This window comes from Ipomoea nil, unplaced genomic scaffold (assembly GCF_001879475.1).
Source record: "Ipomoea nil cultivar Tokyo-kokei standard unplaced genomic scaffold, Asagao_1.1 scaffold3384, whole genome shotgun sequence".
NCBI lineage: Eukaryota > Viridiplantae > Streptophyta > Magnoliopsida > Solanales > Convolvulaceae > Ipomoea > Ipomoea nil.
In genome coordinates, this window is record NW_017619812.1 from 1,420,184 (window position 1) to 1,445,228 (window position 25,045).

At 34.2% G+C, this 25,045-nt stretch overlaps 2 protein-coding genes and 1 non-coding gene across 5 annotated transcripts; 1 reads left to right on the top strand and 2 right to left on the bottom strand.

The window, feature by feature from the left end:
* Positions 1 to 1,384: 1,384 nt before the first annotated feature.
* On the bottom strand, positions 1,385 to 23,222 carry LOC109171022 (probable protein phosphatase 2C 22). 3 transcript variants are annotated; one of them, XM_019320156.1, is made up of 6 exons: positions 22,759 to 23,222; positions 21,728 to 21,934; positions 20,269 to 20,480; positions 19,602 to 20,171; positions 18,754 to 18,769; positions 1,385 to 1,395 (listed from the first exon to the last, which is right to left on the bottom strand). In XM_019320156.1, exons 1-4 carry the CDS (start codon positions 22,939 to 22,941, stop codon positions 19,607 to 19,609), a joined length of 1,167 nt encoding a protein of 388 aa, XP_019175701.1. In that variant the 5' UTR covers positions 22,942 to 23,222; the 3' UTR covers positions 1,385 to 1,395; positions 18,754 to 18,769; positions 19,602 to 19,606. The 3 variants fall into 3 exon arrangements, with proteins under 3 accessions (XP_019175701.1, XP_019175700.1, XP_019175699.1); XM_019320155.1 differs by lacking the exons at positions 1,385 to 1,395; positions 18,754 to 18,769 and adding an exon at positions 19,334 to 19,527; XM_019320154.1 differs by lacking the exons at positions 1,385 to 1,395; positions 18,754 to 18,769 and having other exon boundaries at positions 19,334 to 20,171.
* Positions 13,903 to 14,679, bottom strand: LOC109171023. Its single transcript, XM_019320157.1, has 2 exons — positions 14,492 to 14,679; positions 13,903 to 14,334 (listed from the first exon to the last, which is right to left on the bottom strand). The coding sequence occupies exons 1-2, from the start codon at positions 14,584 to 14,586 to the stop codon at positions 13,989 to 13,991; spliced, it is 441 nt and encodes a 146-aa protein (XP_019175702.1). The 5' UTR covers positions 14,587 to 14,679; the 3' UTR covers positions 13,903 to 13,988.
* TRNAK-UUU lies at positions 18,611 to 18,682 on the top strand. The gene has a single exon. It is a non-coding gene; the product is annotated as a tRNA-Lys (tRNA).
* Positions 23,223 to 25,045: the final 1,823 nt, after the last annotated feature.

A 25,045-nucleotide genomic window follows, 5' to 3' on the forward strand; every position in this document is an offset into this window, starting at 1 on the left:
TTATTCAGTTTCATTTTATATACACTGCAGTTTCATTTCACCACAACTACAGTATCATTTTGATATAACTGCAGTTTCATTTGATAATATAAAAATAATACGTGAGGCAGTGTCGGTTTAGATATACTGTAGTGTCAGTTGATAATTAACATACAAAAAAATGCGCGCTCCGTTAACACTAACGACGCGCCGTTCGATTGCGGTGCACATGTACGCGGTCCACGATATAACGATCTTATATGTGAATATTTGGTTTATTTACTGTATAAATTTTAGGGTGCGAATATTTCATATGTAAGGAACACTAAGCTCTCTCCAACCTTCTCCTTGGTGGATTTCAAGGTTCTTAAATTAATCTAAATAATAATTAAGAACTTCATTTGAACAGATACTACAATGTAATAGAGCTAGTAGCATTCAAAAAAAAAAAAAAAAAAAAATTAAGAACTTCATTTGGTTTGCAATGAATATTTTATTATATATGTTATATATATATCATGCAATGTAAAGTACAATAATTCTTACCATAAATATATCTCACAAATAGGTATCAACACACAAATCTAACTAGATTCGATACATTTATAAGTCCTTTCAAAATCTTGCTTTTTCCGCATGGCATGGGAACTTTAGTACGTAGAACAATAGTCAGCAGACACATATAGTAATAAGTAATTAACTCGCATGGACACCTCAGTTAGTCACATGGATAAAATTTAAAAACAATAACCCCAGATCGAGTCGATTTCACCAGCAATAGATTGAGAACAACCTCTTAAAATGCTTCTAGATACTCTATCGGGCCAGAGTTGAGAATAACAATTTAATTAACCTATATTAGCTTCTTAGGTATATGTTGAAAAACATTACTAGGTTAATGCCACTTTCACAAGTCACAACAATTTTCACTCTAACTTATCTATGAAGTGAACTTTAAATTATATTACTTGGGGCAATACCAAATGAGTTGGTTGTTATTGAAAGTTCGCTTAATAACTACAAAGTTTTATGTTTGACTTCAATTCTCATGGAAGCTATTGGCCTTCTTAGTTTGAGATGGTCAACTATAGACAATTTAAACTGATTTACCTCTTTTGTGGTCTTTTGCTACTCTTTTGTGATCCTTTACTACCTAAGGTTACAAAACAAGTTTCATTCAAAACACATCTTTTAGTAGCGGTTGTGAGCTTTCCCCTAAAAAAAAAATATCTAAACTATTTGCAATCTCTTGCTTTTTATGGTTAGTAAAGCTTCCTTATATCATGTAAATTTTTTTCCATATTTGGAAAGTTATAAGGTTTTATGTTTTTTTTTTTTTACTCAACACTTAGAAATTCACATTATTATATTGATCAAAATACTCCAAATATATTTGATTTCTAAGCCTTTTTTCATCTTGTAAACGTCTGAATTTGACTTTGTTGTCTTCATAAAAATTGTAGCTCTTTCACTTAACTTCCTAATTTAGTTTGAATCACTCGATTTGAAAATTTCGATGATGAAATATGCTTAAAATACCGAGACATTGCCTGTCAAAGAAAAACATAACAAAATGTTGTCATGTTGACACTCAAGGCATGAGTGTCAGCGTGAGCCTTGATCTTCACTCCAAAATGCATATTTCATTGATCATCTCATTTATTCTTTTGGAGCCATGTGTCATGCCATAATACTCTCAACTCGCTCTTTTACACTTTCTTGACCCCTCATGACTCTGGAATATGTATTTGTGCCAAGATGACTTTGAGTATCCAATTGGACTCCAAAACACATGTAAAATTGATCTTTCTTACTTGAACAAGAGAAATTGTATCTCATTGAACATGGATCATATGAGGATCCTTTTAAACATAATATCTGCATTTAAAGCACATAGTTGGATCACCTTCGAGGAGGGTTTTCAATCATCAGTAAATTGTATTATACTTTGTTTCAATTCAACACTTATCCATAACACAACGACTAGGTTTTCAAGAGAACGTGCATTAATCAACCTCAGAAGTAGTTCGTGCAAGGAGAATGTTCGTGGTTACTAATGTATAAAAGGAGAATGTTCGTGGTTACTAATGTATAAAAGAACTCTAAGACATTTTTTTTTTTTGTCTAACACAAAATTCCTCCTGGGAGAAAAAAGAGTACTAAGATGCAAGTGGACTTTATGAAGAAAAAACAAAAGCTTTACACAAGTTAGGTGATTTAGAAATTTCAAAAAGGGCATTCAAAGCATTAAAAAAAAAAAAAAAAATTAGTCTTCGCTAAAAAGAGTCCAACCCCAACATCAAACCATCTCTTTCACAATAAGGTATTGCATGATCATCTTAACAAGGTAACTTAATTGGTGGCTGATCCTTGGCAAAGATTGATCACGCATTGAATGTGAAGTTGACAAGGAGCTCCTGACTTAGATTCAAGAATTGTCATGAAGGAAGCATGTAGCAAAGAGTTGCGAAAGGCTTCATCTCACTTGTGTTTTTGTGCTTAAAATACATAGTAAAATTTCTTATTGGAATAAGGAGAAGAGTGGAGTACGAAATTTCTCGAATCATTACTTTCAAATTATTCCATCATGATGTGTATTTCATTTATTGGTTGCTAATGAATTGATTAATCCACTACTAATTAATAAATAAATTTAACTATCAATCAATCATATAATGACACCTCAAGAAGAGAATTTGTAGAGTAAATATAGGAGGACTTTGTAGTATTGCCCTAATATTTATTAACTTAAAGATCCTAGCATAAATCCATAATTTAACAGACATATTGAATCTACTTTTGCCTTTTAGCAAGGTCTGTCATTTAAGAGTGAGTGACTCTATTTTCACATCAACAATCTGATCGATCAACTCGATTAGAGTTAGTTATTTCCATATTATCCTTTCAACAGTTGTTGCAAATTTTTCTGTAAACCAAAGAATATTATATTAAGGATAATAAGTTGTAATAGACAGAAGAACAATATGCACGGACCAGATTGCAAATTGACGTTAGAAGAGTACTACGTTTTGGATGTGTTTAACATACGGCCGGTACATAAAAGGTTGGATCACCATTTAATTTGCAATATATATATATATATATATATATATGGCATTCGAGTGCATATATCTTTAGTCAGATACCGGCAATTGATTCTTTAAAAGACTTTTTTTGGTGTCTCTTTTTGCTTGTGTTTCCTGCGACAACACCATGAAAACAAGGCACAAAAACTCGTAGCAGCCAACCCGTTTTAGCTTCCCATCCATGTATTACTGCCCCGGGCAGCCGCCACCATCACCTCAAAAATGATAGCTATTAACGGGAATGTAACTTATTTCCTTACTTATACACCGTCGGCCTGTCTCTGGCCAACAATCCCCCGCCATCAGGTTCTAGAAATGGCCATCACAGTACCAACCCGTGACCTGGCTCTGATACTATTTGTTAGGATTAAACGCTTATTACTCGTGCCAAAAAGCTATAGCTAGCTGGTAGCGAAACATAATTTATTTCTTTATTTATAAACTGTCATCACATTGTTTGAGACAGGCTGGGTGCTGGACTTTACCCTTAGGAGCTTTACCGGCCTCCGCCCAACAATCCCCCAACCACCCTATATTTAGACATGGCTCCTTTACCGGCCCTTACCTATGTAGTTTTCCAGCAAGGCATCATGGCGGCGTGATTGCGATGTGCGCTCCTCTAACAGGAAATCCCCACTTTGGATCCGAAAGGATTGTATTATTCATCGTACAATCATCATTGTATTGTCAGCTTAGAATTTCTGCAACTCGAATTCAGCTAGAAGAATAACCATTTGATTCAACTACCATTGATATGCAGACTATATATATATATATACATACATGATATTAGCTACAATTTGTAGTCTAATTGTTGTGCATTGATTTTTATTTGTTAATGTTTACAGTGACCACTTTGTGGTATAAATATATGTATGGTCGACTTTTAATTTGAATCTGGTTAAAATAGATTTAGATTCTCTTAAGTCATGGACGAAGAAATAGATATGTTACAGGTTCAAAATGAATAATGGGTAAATAAGAAAGTGATTATCAAAGTATATCAATAAAGTTTTAAAAAAATGGAGTTGAAAATGCTACTAAGATCATATTTTATCCACATTAAAATTGTACTTGGAGCTCTCTCATTTATTAGACTAGTCTTTGGATGGTTGGGAAAGAGTTAGGTTTACCTTGCTAGTCCCAAAGATTGTTGAATGGTACTTCAAATTAGGGGTGTAAATGAGCCGAGCAGCTCGCGAACCGCTTGTGAGTGGCTCGGTCAAAGCTCGGTCAAAATCAAGCTCGAGCCAAGCTCGAATGGCTCGTTTAGTAATCGAGCCTAGATATTCTAGGCTCGTGACTCGTTGAGTCGCTCGCGAGCCATAATATATATATATATATATATATATATATATATATATATATATATATATATATATATATATATATATAACAATTAGAAATTAAAATTTTAAACTCAAAATTCCTAAAAGATTTCTATTAATTATGTATGGGTAAAACAAAGTAGTTTGAATTTTAAATCAAAAGTATTAAATAGGTCAAATTCAATGTCAAAATCGAGCTCGAACTCGAACAATCAAGCTGCTCGAGCCGAGCTCGAGCAGCCCGAAAATTACCGAGCTCGAGCCGAGCCTCCATTAACGAGCACGAGCTCGAGCCTACCCAGGTTCGAGCTCAGATCGACTCGTTTACACCCTTACTTCAAATTGTAAGGTTTTCGATCTAATATAATAGACTAGTCTTTTGGACCAACGAGAAAGGACTAGCTAGGCTACTTGGTGTTAGAGATTGTGGAGTGACTTTTTCTCACTAAGTTAATTAGACCGTTATTTGGACCAGTAAAAAATAACTATGATGTCGGATGCCAGAGATTATGAAGTGATACTTAAACTTAAAAGATTTTTCTCTTATTGATTGATTGATTGAACTAGTCTCTTTTTTCTGAAGGCACTGAACTGCTAGTCTTTTTTGTGAAGGCAATATAATGAACTAGTCTTTTGAAATGTGTTATTTTATTAAACTCTAGTACCTATATATGTGTAACACCCGGCTATAGCTCCTAAATCTCTTTGCCAACCCTACCACACACTTTGTTGCACTGTTGAGGGCATTACAACAAGTACATGTTGGTGGCAGCCTTCACTTATATTATGCATGTAGCATATATGTGAATACATATTGGCTGGAGGGCTAAATAAAATCTCACCATATATTGCTACCTAGCTGCTGTTGATGATTCCAAAATTTGATGGGCTTTGCCCTTTCTTGTTGTCATCATTTTAGCCTGGCTTCTGCTATCACCACATGCTATACTAGCTCATATATCCTCTAACTGGCCTATACCAGACAGTAATCATTACAAATAACCTGTGTAATGCCAAACTTTATGGATCTGCAATCCTTGTTTCAGGTAGGCACTAACTTAGATGTCTAGTGCCCAATTTGGTGAGATTTTCCAGTGTTATACTGAACGCTTATCATTATGTCAAAAATTATAACTCGTAACAGTTTTAGCTACCTTCGCATCATAATTCTTTAGCCACCAATTACTAAATTTGCCCTTTCGATCAATTCATCGGCTTCTGCCCCACATGGAGATTATATCATTATTATTATTATTATTATTATTATTATTATTATTATATATACAGAATTCACCCTGGCCTGCAGATAGATGCTTTCAAATTACACTTGTGCAGATCTTGTTTTGCAAAAAATGGATATTATGTAACAATTCCAAATATAGTGTGCACCACTGCAATCATTATACCATGCATCTCTGTTAGGCCATGGGTGTTTGCAGTGTGTTTTTTAATGATCAAGTCAGAAGTTTCCTCATTGTGCCATCATTTGTTTAAGCCAGAAAGTTTCCTCATCGATCAACATGTCATATTTATAATTTATGTGATGAAATTAATTAAAAGAGGTCGGAATTAATTAATTAATCCAAGTTAAAGAACAAGAACAAGAATGAGGTGATACCGAAAAGGCACAAGAACACTTTATAAATTGTATTAATTGGTTGTTTAGTGCTCTCTTTGTCTCATCCTACATGTCTTATTTACCATTCATTAATCAAATAATTTTATTTTATTTTTTGCTTATTTTCTTTAGTATTTTTGTAATTATTTTTAAATTTGATTTTTTTTTTTTTTTTTTTTTTTTTTGCGTTTAATAGTATTTTTAATATAATTTCTAAATATATAAATTTTATATATACTAATACCAAACTTAATACTATGAAAAATTGAATTGGAAATAAGTTCAGTAAAGCATTGTTAATCGAACCAGACATATAAAATAGGATGGAGGGAGTACAAGAATGAAGTGTTTGTAAGAAATGGGCAACTCCAGTCGAGTTGGTCAAGTAATTGATTTACTAACCACATGGTTCTATGTTCAAGTTCTTGTTTGAGCTATCTATTGGCCTTCTCGCTTTGAGCCGATCAGCTATAAATAACCTAACTTGGTTTACTTCATGGCTAGATAAACAATCATAAGGCAGGATTTCATCCAAAGAGCACATTCGAACAACAGTTTCACACTTTTCTGTAAATCAAAGTGTTTGACAAACAGATAATATTATTTTTGTTGTGAACTATCACAGCACTATAAAATATTCCTACTTCACCATATAAAACTCATAGTGTTGATGAAAAGTAAGAAGTAGTGGGGGAGTATCGGTTTGTTGATATATAGTAAAATATAGGGAGAGATTTGTTTGCTGGTTCAGTATGCTTATTATTAGTACTCATCATTTCATGGAAGATAGAAAGCACTACCAAGCTTGATGCCTTGATGTGCCTATCTTGTGTAGGGTAGGACCGTCCCCAAATTTCTTACATTTATAATAATGCACGTGAATTATATTAATTAGACAAATAAGCAAATAAAAATTAAAAATCGCCTTGAAAACTAAATAACTTATAAATAATTGGATAAGATCGATTTCTCTTACTAGTGCTCTTAGTGCAAATAATACCAATGAAAATTAAATTTGTGTTCATAATAAGAATTAAATTCTAACTTGTTAAACGTTATACTTGCATATACCTTTAAAATGTGCATGTTTTAGATGTGGGTGGACATTTGCTACTTGAATTGGACAAGGGCTAAACCAGCTGTAATATGAATGATGTGGTTAATACGGTTGTTCCTACAAATATGTATTGATTATAGGTCGGATTATCATATGTGGATTCTTTAATCGTGCTGGTTTAAGGTATTGAGCTAGGGAAAGGTGACCGTGGTTACGTAGGAGATGTCAAAAGTCTCATCCTCTAGCATTTAATGCGGCATTTATAGGGGTGAAGGGAACACATGTTGAAGGCTCGACATGCACAACATATGTGATCCATGCATAGGGGAAGATCGGGGACTTTGCTGATCCCCACGTGTGCTAAGATTCCTAATGCCCTTGTTTCCGCTGCGAACGGGTTGGACTAAGGGGTAAAAGGCTTAACTTTCTAAGTGGAGAAGGTCAGATAGCTCGTTCCGAGCTAAAGTGGTCGGGGCGGATTCTTCAGGTGGGCGAAGACAATTGGCTGCTAAGCCTATGCTTGGTACTTTGGCTTAGGTTGGGCCAGTCAGCTCTAAGATCGGTTATGATCGGAAATATATGATTCCTCTCGGGAAGCTGACTGAGTACCAAGCAGGTAAGTGGTACGTACAGGTAGCTAGGTTAGCAGAGGAAATATTCCCCTTCAATGAATTAAGCCAAATCATCATTTCTTTTCCACATGATGGTCTTTTGCATTTTATAGTTTTATCTTCTAGATAAGATCATAGCTGCTAAAAGCTTATTTTTGTAGAATTATTTGCCTATCTTTCCTCTAACACTTTAGCACATTGTACACTTGAAATTCTGTACATACCATCTCATGCATTGTTGATTTCATTTTAGGGAGAAAAGTATGGGAAAACAGCAGGCTAATGGGTCAAAAATTAGGGAAATGAAAGAAAAATGTGGCTGAATTGCTTGATCATATTATGGTTATATTAGAGCTACTTGAAATTCTGACAAAGACTAGTCTCAAACTATTTTCCATTGAATTGCTTGATCATATTATGGTTATATTAGAGCTACTTGATTAATCGAAGAGGATGTAAGATCTCTGGTTTCATAATCTAGTATTCTAGTGAGTAGTAGAGGTGCATGGGTTTTTAAACTTGCAAATGGCAATTAGTATGGGAACTTACCTTTGCTTGCTTCTGGCCCATAATTTATTAGTTTTGAATTTAGAAAGAGATCTCAACTGTTTAAAAAACTTATAATATCCCTCCTTTTTGCAGCTACTTTTATCCTTCCTGTAATAAATGGACCTACAGAGGGTCTCATGTTGATATATCGCAGTCATTTATTCACAGCTTTAGTTGGTATGATTGTTTTCCCCCTCAAGCACTCCAATTGATACCTATTTCAATTGTTTGTCAAATTTCCAGCTAGTTATGCTATGTAATTGGTTTCAATTTTTTCTTCTTTCAGGTGCTGAGTGGTGGGCTCAACAGCTTGGGAAATCTATGCCATTCTTAAGTTGGGTTCCATTTTTAAATGGTGAGTTATAGAACTTGAATGGTTTGCACCAATAATATATCTTGAGTTACTATATGAATATTCTTTGGTTGCTTAAGTTGGGGGAGGATGAGACTGCAAGTTAGTGTACCAAGGTATTCTTTGGTTGCTTATATGGATATTCTTTGGATATTAGTTACACCTTTAATGAACTTGCAGTTGGACATGCTAAATTAAATTCATTTTAATTTATTTATTTACAGTGGGAGCAACAACAGATTGTGGAAGCTGAAATCATGAAGTGTAACAAGGCTATTGAGACTGTGCACTACTGGAAATTCTGAAATTTCCGACCACCTGAAAGTGATCTTAAATCAAGTTGAAAGTCTTGTTCCGACCACTTTTGGTATCCGGAAAAACCTTTGTTGCTATTTCCCACCACTTTTTGGACTTTTTGGTATCAACTTAATTTAAGATCATTTTCAGGTGGTCGGAAATTTTAGAATTTCCAGTAGTGGTGTTACATGGTCTGCTCCTTACTCATATCTTGTTTCATCTACCTCAGTGGCCATTGCACATAAGCCACTTAGTTGAAAATAAAGTTATACGGTATGCTATTTTAAGTTTAAGATGATTTTCTCAAGAAACTAGATAATTTAAGGACCAGCTAATCCATAATTGGCCGATTCAATATGCATGCTAGGAAATGATACCTATCAAATTTTGGCTTAGGTGGAAATTGCAATTATTAACCATTTTCTCTTTTGCGTTCTCAATGTGTACTTGGTTTGGACTTTCTTTCAATTGAAGTATGACAATCTGATTCAAATGTTATCCTTTTCTCATCTCTCCCATAATTGGGCTACTCCCTTGTTGTTGCTTTTAGGATCGGAGGTTCCATGGTTGAATGTTGCTCGTCTTGATAGAAAGAAAAGGATGATCTCTTTCTTAGGAAGATTATTTTGCAGTCTGTTAATTAAATTATTATATACTAATAATTCATACATGATGCTGAAAACTATGGACCTTGTCATTATGGGAGCAAGGTGAAAATATGGATTTTCTTATGAGTGCTTTAAACTTCATTCCAAACATATGACGATTATTTTATTTACATCTTTACACTCATCCACCTCCGTTGTATTGATAGCCATGGCAGTGATCATTCAGATAATAGTGTCATATAGATGGGTGATCTTTTATGTGGAGAGAAATTAATTTTGACAGACATGGCAGTGATCATTCAGATAATAGTGTTATATAGATGGGTGATCTTTTATGTGGAGAGAAATTAATTATTAGCAACTAATGAACGGATTCATATTGCTTATACATTGCCTCTATTTATTATGTTTATAAAGGTGGTAAAAGTGATTTGTCAAGCATTGAACATATGATAGAAGATCCTTCCGATGCTTATCTGGAAATTGAAGAAATTCAACAGAGCACTAGTTTTACTGTGGAACCCCTTGCATGTATAGCATCTAAACTTGAGATTTTTCTTCTATCTTTCACTATGGAAACCTCAGCATTTTCAGCATCATCTGCAGGTTGTTCAGACAAGAAGATGAAGTATGTTGCTTGCATTGGCCATGGTATGGGTGGTTCGTAGATTATTAAAGTACTTTGTATTAATTTTCCAGTGACTTATAGGTTTTGACCCAATGTCATGGTAGCTATATCCATTTACAGTGCTATTGGGAGGAGTTCTTGTCTGGTACTCTCTTTCTCGTTTAAATTTTAATAAAAAAAAATAAACGACCGACGTCGTTTATTTTTTTTATTTTTAAAGTGAACATAAGACATCGGTTTTTACATAAAATCCGACGTCTTATGCGAATTTATTTAATTTTTTTAAATATACGTTAAAAAACCGACGTCGTTTCTTAATTAAAAATATTTTTAAAAATATACGACGTCGGTTATTACTTAATAACCGACGTCGTATGTTAATATTAAAAATTTAAAAATTATACGACGTCGGTTTTTTTAACCGATGTCGTATCTCATTATTTACAACCGACGTCGTATCTCATTATTTACGACGTCTCCTACCTAGACGTCGGTCGAAAACCGACGTTAAATGGGGTAAAAAGACCGACGTTAAAGTCCTTTTCTGTAGTAGTGATGATTCCTCTCGGGAAGCTGACTGGGTACCAAGCAGGTAAGTGGTACGTACAGGTAGCTAGGTTAGCAGAGGAAATATTCCCCATCAATGAATTAAGCCAAATCAGCATTTCTTTTCCACATGCCAAGCCAACACAGTCCAAACAATAAACGAGCTGGGTTGAATTAATCCAAACCCGTATGTTTGACACCTCTAATATATCTACATCTATATGTACTTCAATGGCGTGCATGTTATGTGGATACAATAGTATACATGCATGGAAGATTTAGAGATGAGTGTATAGAGTTTTTTTTTAAATATTTATTTCCTTTTTTTTTAGGCTACATACTGCACTAATATTTAGTATTTACATCCTGCAATATAAAATTAATCTCGATTAGATCCTATTTATGATAGCTCATCCAAAGACGTTGATGTGTCAATGCATGCATGCCAATTGCCATTGTAATGCATATAAATAGTGGAAACATGCATGCTTTGCCAATATTGGGCTATTGGCAAAATGTTGGATGTTAGGCCAATCGTTATGCTATGGACCCGTGTCCAGCATGCATGCTGGACACAGGTAACAGTGCCGTTAGGAACTATTATTTCCTTTCTTTTTTTTTTTTTTAAGAATTCAAACCGCTTTGTTATAAGAGTATATGTTCATAATTTTATTACTATATGTTAATAACTGTACATTCATAACTCCATAACTGTACGTTCATAACCCTATAACTGTACATTCATAACTCCATAACTGTACGTTCATAACCCTATAACTGTACATTCATAACTCCATAACTGTACATTCATAACTTCATAACTGTACATTCATAACTCCATAATTGTACATTCATAATTTTCGAAGCTCTATGTTCACAATTTTAGAGCTCTATGTTCATAATTTATCACTATATGTTTATAATTGTAAGTTTATAATCTCAGAGCTCTTTGTTCATAATTCGATCAATAACTGTACATTCATAATTCCATAACTGTAGATTCATAATCTCATAACTGTAGATTCATAACTCCATAACTGTAGATTCATAACTCCATAACTATACATTCATAACTCCATAACTGTACATTCATAATCTTCGAAACTCTATATTCACAATTTTAAAGCTCCATGGTCATAATTTTATCACTATAAGTTCATAATTGTAAGTTCATAATGTTAGAGCTCTGTGTTCATAATTTCATAATTGTATAACTGTACATTCATAACGACATAACTGTACATTCATAATCCAAAAAAAAAATAACGCCGTTAACGCCGTTAAAGGCAAACACGCGCAATTTTTTTTTAACTAAATGATGCGTTTTTTTTTTTTAAAAACAACTTCGTTTTGGGTCCGTGTCCACAATTCATTGTAGACACGGGTCCAGGTCATAATTTGCCATGTTAGGCTACCAAACGCTAATGGGTTTGGGCTCAACCAGTACTTAATGGGTTTCCGGCCCAAATCACCAAATGACGGTCCATTTCTTTTTATATTATAATTTTGTGACTTTGGGCTTTAGGCGATTGTTATACCATGGACCACCGCAAATTATGCTGTGCAACCGAATGCACCTTGCAAGGTGCATACGGTTGCAAAACGGCGCCGTTTTGGTTAAAAAAACGCGCGTCCCACTTAAAGAAGAAATCAGGTTCGATTCCCGGCAATAGCATTTTTATATATCCAGAAATTCATAACTATATAACCACAATTTCATAATTATATATCCACAATTTCATAACTATATATCCACAGTGAATGAATGAAGTAAAAATCCACAATGAATGAATGAAGAAGTAAAAATCCACAATGAATGAATGAATGAAGTAAAAATCCACAATGAATGAACTAAATATCCACAATATATGATTGAACTAAATATCCACAATGAATGAACTAAATATCCATAAATTCATAACTATATAACCACAATTTCATAACTATATATCCACAATTTCATAACTATATATCCACAGTGAATGAATGAAGTAAAAATCCACAATGAATGAATGAATGAAGTAAAAATCCACAATGAATGAATGAATGAAGTAAAAATCCACAATGAATGAACTAAATATCCACAATATATGATTGAACTAAATATCCACAATGAATGAACTAAATATCCATAAATTCATAACTATATAACCACAATTTCATAACTATATATCCACAATTTCATAACTATATATCCACAATAATGCTATTGCTGAGAGTCAAACCTGATTTTTTTTTTTTTAAGTGGGACGCGCGTTTTTAATCAAAACGACGTCGTTTTGAACCGTATGCACCATGCGCATGGTACATTCGGTTGCACATCATAACTATTCATGGACCACGGTTCATATTGCATTTTGAACTTTGATATAAAAATTTTGTACATTTTTTATTTACAGTTAATAGTAAATGACGGTCCATTTCTTTTTATATTATAATTTTGTGACTTTGGGCTTTAGGCGATTGTTATACCATGGACCACGGTTCATATTGTATTTTGAACTTTGATATAAAAATTTTGTACATTTTTTATTTACAGTTAATAGTTTTTGTATATGTAAATAAATAACTTTATAATTGCTGACACATAATATGATAGCTACAGGTACATAAACTATCAACTGCAAGTACATAATGTGTCAACTATATATAGATACAGAATCTAAAAGTTATTTTTTGATAACTGCTGACACATAATATGATAGTTACAGGTATATAATAATATGATACAGTTTATCCACAAAAAGTAAAAATTCTCTCATTCTTCTTCTCCCAAAAGGTTGAATCGCCAATCAGGCTCCTCACGTCCTAGCCCCATAAAGCATGTGGGAGGAGGTAAATCACGATAGTTCAGTGACTCAGCATGTCTGACAAAATGTCAATACATACAAGGGATCTACCCACTTTAAATGATAAATAGAAAGATAAATTATGATAATTTAACGACTATTTAAATGGGAAGATCAATGTATGGTGCTTACAAGAAATTCACCATATTAAGTATAACTCTGTAACTTTCAAATTTTGATTCTTTATCTTTGTCTATAATATACCACTTAAGAACTTATTTAGCTACCTATATAGACCACATACGTAAAGTTTGTTAAAAAACAGTGTATAAACTGTTGAACATTATTATAGATGGTCCCACAAATGAAGTATTCTTCAAGATCTTTTTGTACTACATGTACTACGTTGGATTTTTTGAAACCTGATTGTGTACTACAACATGCAAAGAGCAAGAAAACATAAAAGCTTTCGGAAGTCATAATCATTAATAATCAATCATTCATACATTAATTACATGTTCTAAAATAATTTTTATCAATTTATAAAGAAAAACACTGCTTAATTTTGCTAACATATTTTACCGACGGCGCCGGTTGCGAAGAGTAACCGACGATCTCCCATCTCCGGCTGCTCGACGGCCTCGGGAGGTTCTCCGGCACGATCGTCTCCAGCGAATTCGCCTGCCACGGCGGGCATGATCTCTTCTCGCTCCACCTAATTTGGACGTTTTTTCTTGGTTTTCCGGCTAATTGTTGCGCCGTTTCTCCGGCGGCGAGGGCAATTTCTTGGTCACCTACTACTATTGCGCCGCCGATTTCTTGTCCGAGTATAACACTTGCCATCCCTATTACCAATTGATTCTGCCATGGCCTGCCTTCTTGTTGCCTGAGAAACACAATAACCAAATGCCAATTGAGTACTTATATTGCCTATGTTTCATGCATGTATCGTATGTTACATTAGATATGTATTGAACAGATACTACATTGTAACAGAGTCAGTAATAATAATAAAAAAAATGTATTGAAATTAAAAGACTTACCTAACCATTGGTGCAGTTTTGGGAGGAGGGGATACCGAGTTAGAAGTAGGTGGTGGAGAGGAAAGATGAAGGCAACAATTGGTAGAAAGAGCCATTGATTCTCTTCGATCTTTTCTTTCTTTACTTTGATCTCTGATCTCACCTTTTTGCCAATCTTGGTTCTCTCCTATGAAACTATCAAACCAAAAGATACACAAACACATATATATAGGCCTATACTTTAATTTGTACTATTATCATTTTTAATATATATATTTTTTGTTATGGTCATACATACACTCATGTATAGATGCAAATTGCACCCTAAGACCCTTCGTGGCACCTAATTTTAAATTGAGTACATTATTTGACTTTGATATATGATAGTGACATTTTTCCTTTCTAGTTTTTAATATTGACTTATTTTATTTTTAATTCTTGATTTTTAAACGTTTTATTTTTAGTTTTTAATTTTGATTTATTTTATTTGTACTATAGTGTTTCGCTGACAGTCACAAAATGCAGGGTTTGGTTTCTATCAAGGAAACGGATAGAGATTATACCTTACTCGTATATGTAATTGCGCACTCTGTAATTACACACGGGATCGTTGGATTCACTTCTTAAACATACCCGACTGGCTTTGTCTTTTTCCCGAACTGGGCCGGGGCGAGAAAGGGGTTCTCCAGTTTAGTTGAGCATGTTTTCCACTCGGAACAGTTTTTCCAACCTCATGTGGTCGGGAAGGTTATTCCCGAACATGAGACCTTATTACTAATGTAGAAATACAACCCTAACGCATTGTATGATCACATCATCATATCTTTGTGCGGTTATCAGGAATCTCAAGACACATGGAACTAATAGGATTGCCGTCATCATGACTGGTGCATGGAGGACATGTGGCTGGCATGCCAGACGCTCGTCATGTGTTCCCCCAAACTTCTATATAAAGCGCATTAAATGTTTGAAGGGGGGCCTTTTTCGGACTTTCAATAAGATAATACCTAATCTCGGGAACGTCTGACCTCACCTACAGCTACCCGAGACCATACTGTCGCAAACGAGCATAATACGCGTATTTGTTACATCAGGAACGATATGGAATTGGTTTTGTTGTGAGCACTAATATACAAGTCTACTTCCTTGAAAACATTTAAATCGTTGATCAAGTTTACTTCCTTCATCAAATCTTCCGGGCATAAACTGTATGGACCTTCGAGATTGAGGTGCAATGGTTTTATAACTTTTCAGATCTAAAACCTCTATTTTCATCCCCTTTCAAACAGATAGAAAGAGAGGATTTGCAGGCGTGAAGTACGGTGAATTTAATTTAAGAAATTTTGATAAATTTGTTGTTAACGTCAACTAAAGCTCATAATTTGGCTAAGTCATTGGTCAGTTTACGTTAGTTGAGAGAAGAAGCCAATTGGATTGGTGGTCCTCCTTGTTTGTATGAAGAAGATACTTCTTTGGGCTTTAACCTTTAGTAGAGAAAGACAATTTTCTTTCCTAACTTGCCGTGCAGTGTGTAATAGAAGAAGATTCTTTCCGTCCATGAGTATATATTGATTTGAGAGTTTTATAACTAATAATAATAAGGATAAGTTAGTAAGTCCGTGATTCTTGATATAATGGAGTGTTTGGTAAATAACTATTAGCGGATTGAGTTAATGAGTTTAACTACTTGATAACATTAACTTATGGGAAAATGACATTTTTTCTCCCTAAATTATATACTTTTAGCACTTCTTCCCCCTCAATTATTTATGTAAGCACATTAGCCCCCTCAATTATTTTAAAAGTGGTGGTTTTTCCCCCAAATATATTAAATTGACATTTTTATCCTTAAAGCAAACATTTTATTTATTTCACTTCTCCAACAAATTATTGCGTTTATGTAGCGATTACCACGGTTCGGTTCGAACTGAACCAGACACTATAGCAATCGAATTAAAAGTTTTTAGTTATGATTCAGATCTAGAATCCAATATTTGGATTTTAATTTATTAAATTTAAGAATAATAAAAAAAAACTGGATCATGAACCGTGAACCGGCGGTTCCGGATCTAGTTCGCGATTTTGAACCGTCTTTATTTTAAAATTTTATTTTTTATTTTAAAATAGTTAAATTCAACAATAAATGTATTTTATTTTTTCAGTTCGGAACATGAGTCAGTCATTCCGGTTCGCGATTTTAATAAACTCTAAATATCGTGTTTTGATTATAAATTGTAATTGGAATATTTTGGTTTGGTTGCTATAGTATCTGTTTGGTTTGAATCAAATTATAGTAATAATTTGTTGGAGAATAAAAATAAATGAAATATTAATTTTAAATATTTATTTTAAGGGTAAATATGTCCATTTAACATTTCAGGGAGAAAACGAGCCACTTAAATAATTCAGAGAGAAAAAGTGCTATAAATATATATCTTAGGGAGAAAAAGTGTCATTTTCCCTTAACTTATTGTAGAAAGATGTTTAGTAAATTAGCAGTTAACTGATAGTTTATTACATGCAAAATGATGTTACGCTCTCAAACACTAATATTAGTTGTTTAACCAAATCAAACAACTAATACTGGTCAAATAAGAAAAAATACTAATAATCAGCCATCTATGCTACCAAACGTGCCAATGTAATTAAGATTGATACCATTTTCGATACAATTTTCGATTGTAATCATTTTTTACTTCTCGTACACTAGTTTAATTTAAGGGACGGGCTTGTAAGCGGATTGATGTGTTTTATCGAGTTAATAATCTATTAAAGCTTTGTATTATGTATTATATATTTTTACTTATTAATTGGAAGCTATATGAGACAGAAAGGGTACTTGCGACTCGACCTCTCAATTTCATAATCTATTCTCACATACTTTTTTTAATTTTCAACCCATAAATTACTTAGTTTTGTGGTAGGCCTAGGCAAATAGGAAAAAAAAAAAACATAAAATATATATTTTATTTCTTTCCTTGACTATTTTTATTGATCCTGTTTGGTAATATAGTTAGTTTATCAGTCAATTTTGATTTATTTGACCACTATTAGATGTTTGATTTAGTTAAATAATCAATATGAGTGTTTGAGTAAATAGCTTTTTGTAACTGTTTATTGCTCCAAAATGCTAAAATTCAAAAAGTTGCTCAAAGTAGCTTTTTCGATAAGCTTTTTGAGAAAGTAATTTTACATGTAATCAGCTATCAGCTAACATCTAATTTAACAAACAGTTTTCTACAATCTGCTAATATTATCAACTAGTCAAACTCACTAACCCAATTAGCTAATAGCTATCAGCTAACAACTATTTACCAAACACCTTCATTATCTATTACACTCATAATCAGACTGTACCTTTAAGTAATTGTAATCATTAAATACATTACTCATATATTGAATTTGTAAAATTTACACTTAACTCTACAATATATGAAGTGGATTTGAATTTAAAATTTTAATTTAAAAAAAAAAAAAACCGAATATCAACTCGACTACATGGGTATTAGTGGAAGCAAGTGAAATTTTCTTGCATGCATGGTCGAAAACATAGAACAAAAATATACATAATATTATTTTGCAACGTACAATGTCAACAATATCAGCAATGCATGAAAAACATGATGTTGTGGAATAAAAATAACGTAGAAAATAATTCAATTGTTTGCACCGACTTAGCTTAATGATTCAGTAGGTAATTTTGGAGAGAAAAGACTAATATTCAAACTTCGACGGCGGTGTAGAGATTATGTCTAAAGTGGACAGATCCTTTGTGCACACCAACATTTAGTGCTGTCTGTTGAGTCATTGAGTCAATGTAATTTATATTCTTTCAAATGTTCTGCTGGGTTAAAGTGTGGGATTCTTGGTGTTGGAGATAAAATTTTTAGGGAGAAGAAGAAATAAAAACAAAAAGGCTGTTGGAATCTTCAAACTTGTACTAGTTTTGTTTTTCAGTTATTTGACCCGTTTAAAAGGTTAGCAATTTCAACACTGCACACCAACTTTTCAACTATTGCTTGCACGTCTTGGCAAAAAAATAATTATGAAACTTATCAATTGCCACGTGCAAATTTGGTTTTTTTATGTCACAAAACTTACTAAGTATAATTACATGCGTTACAATAGTATAAGCATCCCGCCTTCTTAGCTCAGTGGTAGAGCGCGTGGCTTTTAACCACGTGGTCGTGGGTTCGATCCCCACAGACGGCGAAATTAGTTTTCTTTTTACCCCGAGCAACCGGCCCAGTTGACGACCAAAAAGTGTTTAAATTTATATTTACTTCGAGCAATTAGGTCCTGTTTTTAATCCAAGTTATATATATAAAAATATAGATATATAATCATAAAACATCTCAATTTAAGGCTTATTAGGGTCCAAATACAATTGACGTCCAAAAAAGTGTTTAAATTTATATTTATTTCGAGCAATTAAATCATGTTTTCAACTCAAATTTCATAATATAAAAATTTAATGGATAAAATATCTCGCAATTTAAAGTTTGATTAGGGTCCAAATACACAAAAGTTATAAATTCAATCACATATCTAACACCTTTCCATAAAAAATAAAAAAGATGACCATGTTTGATAACATAATTAGCTTATTACTCAATTTTACTTATTTAATCATTAAACTGTTTGATTTAGTTAAATAATCAATGAGCGTTGAATTAATTAACTTTTTGCAACAACTTATTAATTCGAAATGTTAAAATTGAAAAAGTTACTCAAGATAACTTTTTCGATCAATTTTTTAAGAAATTCATTTTACATGTAATCAGTTAATAGTTAATTTACCAAATATTTTCCTACAATCAACTAATATTATTAACTACTAAAACTCAATAACTCAATCAACTATTTACCAAACACCCCGATATGTTCATAAGAAGTCAAGGAAAACACCAGCAAATGTCTGTCACCCATGATGTTAAGAATGTTGTAAAACATAGACTAAGGTTACTAAGAAGCTAAAAACAAGGTTAACGAAGCAAAAACGTCTGAATGCCGCATATGTTACAGTTGGGACAGTTGATCTCTCTCTTCTAGGATCTCTACCAAATTACAAAATAGTTATAACCTGGAAAAAAAAAACACAGGGAAAAATGGACCAAGCTAAGTCTCTCACCATGTTTAAACTTTCAAATTGTCCAAGAAGCTCTGTAACTCCTTCAACCCTTCGGCCGAGATGCTCCGGTGAACTCTCCCCCGAGGCGCGACCAAATTGGGCGGAGGATGCGACTGGAAACAGACCACCACGACCGACAGATTATCGCTGCTTTTCCTCTTCAGCGCCTCGTGGACGAGATCTTTGCTGCACGTCTCCGGGTTGTTGTGCTCCTGAAGCCTTCGACGGGCAAAGTCGACCGCGTTTTGGCTCATGAACACGTCCCAGATCCCGTCGCACCCTATGATGAGGAACTCATCCTCTTCCGTCAATTTGGTGCTCATGAACTCGGGCTCGGCGGTGAGGGGCCCGCCTTCCCGGGATTTCATCCCTTCCATGTGCCAGTCGCCTAACGCTCGAGAGAGGTTGAGTTGTCCATTCAGGTAGCCGTCGTACACATACCCTCCCGAAGCTTCTATCCGCTTTCTTTCCCTTAAGCACACCGGTTTATGATCTCTAGACATCTCGATAGCTTTGCCTCGGCGGCAGAGAACCGCTCTACAATCGCCAGCATTCGCCACGACCAAAGAACTGAGTTCACGTTCAAAAGGACAACAATGTAAGCAAACTCAGATACGATAATTCATTTCATTTCGAAGGAACGCAAAATAATAACTAATCAATTAACCTTCCAACGACAAAAGCGGCCAAAGCTGTGGTGCCAGAAGCAAGGTCAGCATCCAACGTGCAGGCTTCAGCAAGAGCGGTGTCGGTTTGCTGAAATGCGGAAGAAACAGCTCTCTCGATCTCCCTCGGGAAATCTTCATCATCAGCGATAAGCCTCGGTAGATGGGAGCACGCAAAGTCAGCTGCATGCTTTCCTCCATGACCGTCAAAAACCTGAAAGTTCATGGTATCCAGAAACATTTGTGAGGCATACATGCCACTGGAAATAACCTTATACGTTCTCGATCAAATTTAGTAGTCCAGATTCCTGGTGTTAACAGTTTCACACAAACACGCAACTTACACAACTTTCAAATGTTAATCAGCCCGCCCTTTCAATGTACGGAGTATAATTATCTTTACATTGTACTATAAACAAGTAAAACAAGATCCAAGTATTACATCATCATTAAATAATTTAGAACTACTATATCTTTACACAAAGCGCTGATTTCTGCCTTCTGCATCTTTCTCCAGTATTTCTTCAATTCCTTCTCTTCAATAAAGTCATCGACCTTTTTTCTTTACCTATTTAGGCTATAAAGATCTACTGCTCTATGCATACATACATATCTATATATCTACACACACACACACACACACACACACACACTCTATATATATATATATATATATATATATATATATATATATATATATATATATATATATATATATATATATATATATATATATATATATATGTATAGAATAATAATGAAATGAGACCAACTCTTCCCGTGAATCCTTTCAAAAATGCACAAAAGTTACTACACGAATGCACACAAACTAGACTGTGTGCAATTCGCCCAGGATGAATGCACACAATCTATCCTATGTGCATCTATGTAGTAGCTTGTGTGCATTTTCGAAAGGTCTCACGGGAACAGGTGGATGCACTTGAATATTAGCCTATACACACACACACACCCCTCAAAACCCCTGAAATGTATGTGGTTCAATGGTTAGATTTTTCCTTCCATTCCTTTTACCCAAACTTCTGATTCTTGGTTGCAGCCGATTAATACTCAATTATTTCAGATTTTTGTTTTGGGGAATTGGGGGATAATCAACATATAATATGTTGTTAAAAGTGTTTAGTATAACATCCAAAGATATTCAGCAGGACTATCAGAAGATAGCCTGTGAGTCCTCCCGAATAACAGACAAACCACTCATAAAAAGACCTCGCCAACCAAAAAATCTTATTACGGTACTTTGATGATCAAATGAAGTGAAGCATTGCACGGTCAAATACTCAAATATTGATTACTTCGAAGATGATGTGCCGGAAACAAATGGTGTAACAAAACTAGACATTTAACATACGTTTCTTACTTCAAATACTTAAAACAAGGTTTAGATTTTAGAATAAGGCTACTCGAGAGGCCAACAAGTGCAAGGCAGGGAAAGTAATTTACCCCATAGAAGGCATTGGGCCCTTCGGTGGAATTCCCGAATCTATAGTCCTGCAAAAAATTGTCAGCGCACACGTACACATCCTCCATGCTTGAGCGAGATCCAACGTCAGCCCAAGCACCTGAGCGCAGTACAGGGATGAAATCAACCACAGGATCACCTATGGGTGATTTTGGTTCAATAGAAACATCCGACGGCTTGGTTTTCATCTGCAAAGTCACTCGCAACTTCAATATAAACTATAGGCAATGCCAAGACAAACTACGGGCTAAGAGAGTAAACCGTAAACCTTGTTTGGGGAGAGATAGAGAGAAAAGGAGTAGCATTACCATTATTTCTATCCAATTTCTAGAGAGACACTCAAGTGAATCTTATGGGTAATAAGTTTGAACCCCAAACCTAAGGCCCCTGCCCTTGCGAGAGGGGGTAAATCGCGGGATGTGCCTTAGTGGCGTAGTGATCTGAGTGCTTGCTTATTTCCCGGGATCTTACCCCTTGCAGGGTTCAAACCCGGGCATTTGCTGGCCACCACAGCCACTCAAGCTTTCACCACTGAGCTATGCCCGGGGGGCGAATCTTATGAGTTATGATATTAAGCAATGTGCCTTATTGAATGAAAAGATTGAAGAATAACCAGCTAGCCTCCTAAGATTACAGATTGAAGTGATTAACTTCAAAGCTCTTTAACAGTAAGCAATGAACCTCTTTATCTCCAAAAGCTTTCCCAGTTCACTCTATTCAAGATTCTAAGTTCTAACTACCGAACAACCCCAAGAAGACAAGCAAGAATTTCCATTTTCAATCTTAAAGAACAGACATCTTCAAATCTGGGCAAAAAAATAAAACACCAAGGAAAGCAATGTTTTTTCCTAAATTAAGTCCAAGATACAACTAATTAGCTAAACTAAGAGCTCAGATCTTAATTCCAAGGAAAATAATAACAGATTAATAGCAGCAAATTAAAGCAAAGAATTGGCATTAAAAAGATAGAAGCTTTGGAATGGTAACCGCTTGAAAAAATAGGAGAACTTACCAAAGAAGGGTGGCGAATGAGGGATTTCTTAGTACAGGGAGCCAAAGCGGCGGCGGCGGCGGCGCGTGCGGAGCTCAAGCTCTGGCGGTAGCCGCCGGCGAGGGGGTTCGGAGGCTTGGCGTCACTGGAAATCCCATTCTCGAAGCACTCAGTGTTGGAAATTACGTTACTGCCCTCCATCATGATACTCAACCATCACCTCCTCCAACAAAATGGCGGTCGGAAAAGCTAGCGCTTTTACGGTAATTCCTAAGAACCCTAGGGTTTTAAGCTGATGGGGGTTTAAACTTTGAACGAAGAACAAGTGAAAGTGATATAGAGAGAGAGTGTATATATAGGAAGAGAGAGAAATAGGAAGAATTGGTTTGGAGGTTGAATCTAAGTGGTCGGATTTTAAGGTGGGGACTAGATAAAGGAAAGAGGTCGTTGAGATCTGTTCTGTTTTTTTTTTTTTTTTTTTTTTTTTTTTGGGAAGAGCGATGAACATCAACAGCGGCGTGTCCTTACGGGGATCTCACATCTGTCCCTTTTTCTTTTTCTTTTTCTTTTTCTTTTTAATATATTCTTTTATTAGTTTATTTTTATTTTGTTACTAGATTGCTAGACTAGACTATACTACTAAATACCAATAGAGTTTCTTTTTTTTTTTCTTTTTAAATATTTTATTGCATTCAAAGGGAAAGATAAACTAGATCAAGTAAGCCGATTTAGATCCAGCAACGTTAACAGTATCGGTATTATTATAAAGCTTGAATACGACAGCTCTAGAATGGATTTCAAAAACATAGGTTCACGTGTAAAGTGTGTTCCATGAAAAATGAGTTGAGATCTGAATCGTTGATCTAATTTAGATTAACGGTTCAAAATAAAAGATTTTTTTTTTTTTAAATGTGTTATCTAGTAATATAAGTTTTGAACTGATGTACGTGTCGAATTGATGCACCTTAAGTCTCGAACTGATGCACCTTAAGTATGCGAACTTATGCACATTAAGTCTCGAACTCATGCATCTTAAATACTGAAGTGATGCACCTTAAGTACTGAATGAATGAACCTTAAATTTCAAACGGATGCACCTTAAACTTTGAATTTATGCACCTTAAGCTGGAAAATAATGTACCTTAAGCTTTAAATTTATGCACTTAGAGTATGGAAGTCAATATTCCTAATGAATCAAAGTTGTCCGCCGTAAGAGTTAAATCCATGCACCTTAAGCTGGAAATTGATACACCTTAAGAGTTAAATTGACGCACCTTAAACTAAAAAGTGATGCACCTTAATTAGCTTTAAACATACACACCTTAAGCTATAAACTTACACACCTTAAGCTTTAAACTTAGGCACCTAAAGCTATAAACTTACGCACGTATAGCTATAAACTTACGTACTTTAAGCTATAAACTTACACACCTTAAGCTTTATGCACCTTAATCTTTGAACTTATGCAAAAAAATAATTACCATAATGTCATTGCATTTAAAAAAAAAAAAAAAAATCTTCATTCCGAGTTGTTGATTTTGATTAGATCAATGGCTGAGATTTTACCATCTTTTTTTTTTTATTATTATTGAGAACTCCTTCACATTTGATCTCGTGTGTGTGTGTGTGTGTGTGTGTGTTTGTGTCTGTGTGTGTGTGTGTGTGAAAAAGACAATAAAGTTAGGCTTATAACAAGAACTAAAAAATGTTAGAATGTATTTAAAAATACAATATAAAATTTAACATGAACTTTAGTCAATTAATTAGTCAAATTATATACATATTATTCAAAGTTGAGCATCAAAGATTACAAATAAGAAATCTTGAAATCATTTTCTTGTATTTTTTAAAACAAATCTATGTTAAGTTTTTTTTTTTTCATTTAATTAATTTTCTTTTGATTATTTAGAACAATACTCAATATTTTAATTATGTTTTTTTTTTTGCATTATTATGAATTATTTATGTCATTATGATATTAATAAATTTTGTATCTATTACTATATTAAGCAAAATTGTTGTTAGTGTGGGGGGGGGGGGGGGGGGGGTTGAGGTGATATTTAGGATAACAAAGCATATATATTTAAATGTAGAAAACTTGAGTTCAAGCAATAGTGTTTGATCACGACATTGGAATGTATGATATCACTCTACATATCAACTCTTGGTATATTATTTCAAATGCTATTGTCAAACATGCGCGACCTAACTACAAAGTTATTAATTAAAAGTACAACTACACATAAACTTTAAACGATATGACCATTATTGTCCAAACAAATAATAATGATAACATCCCACGAGCTCT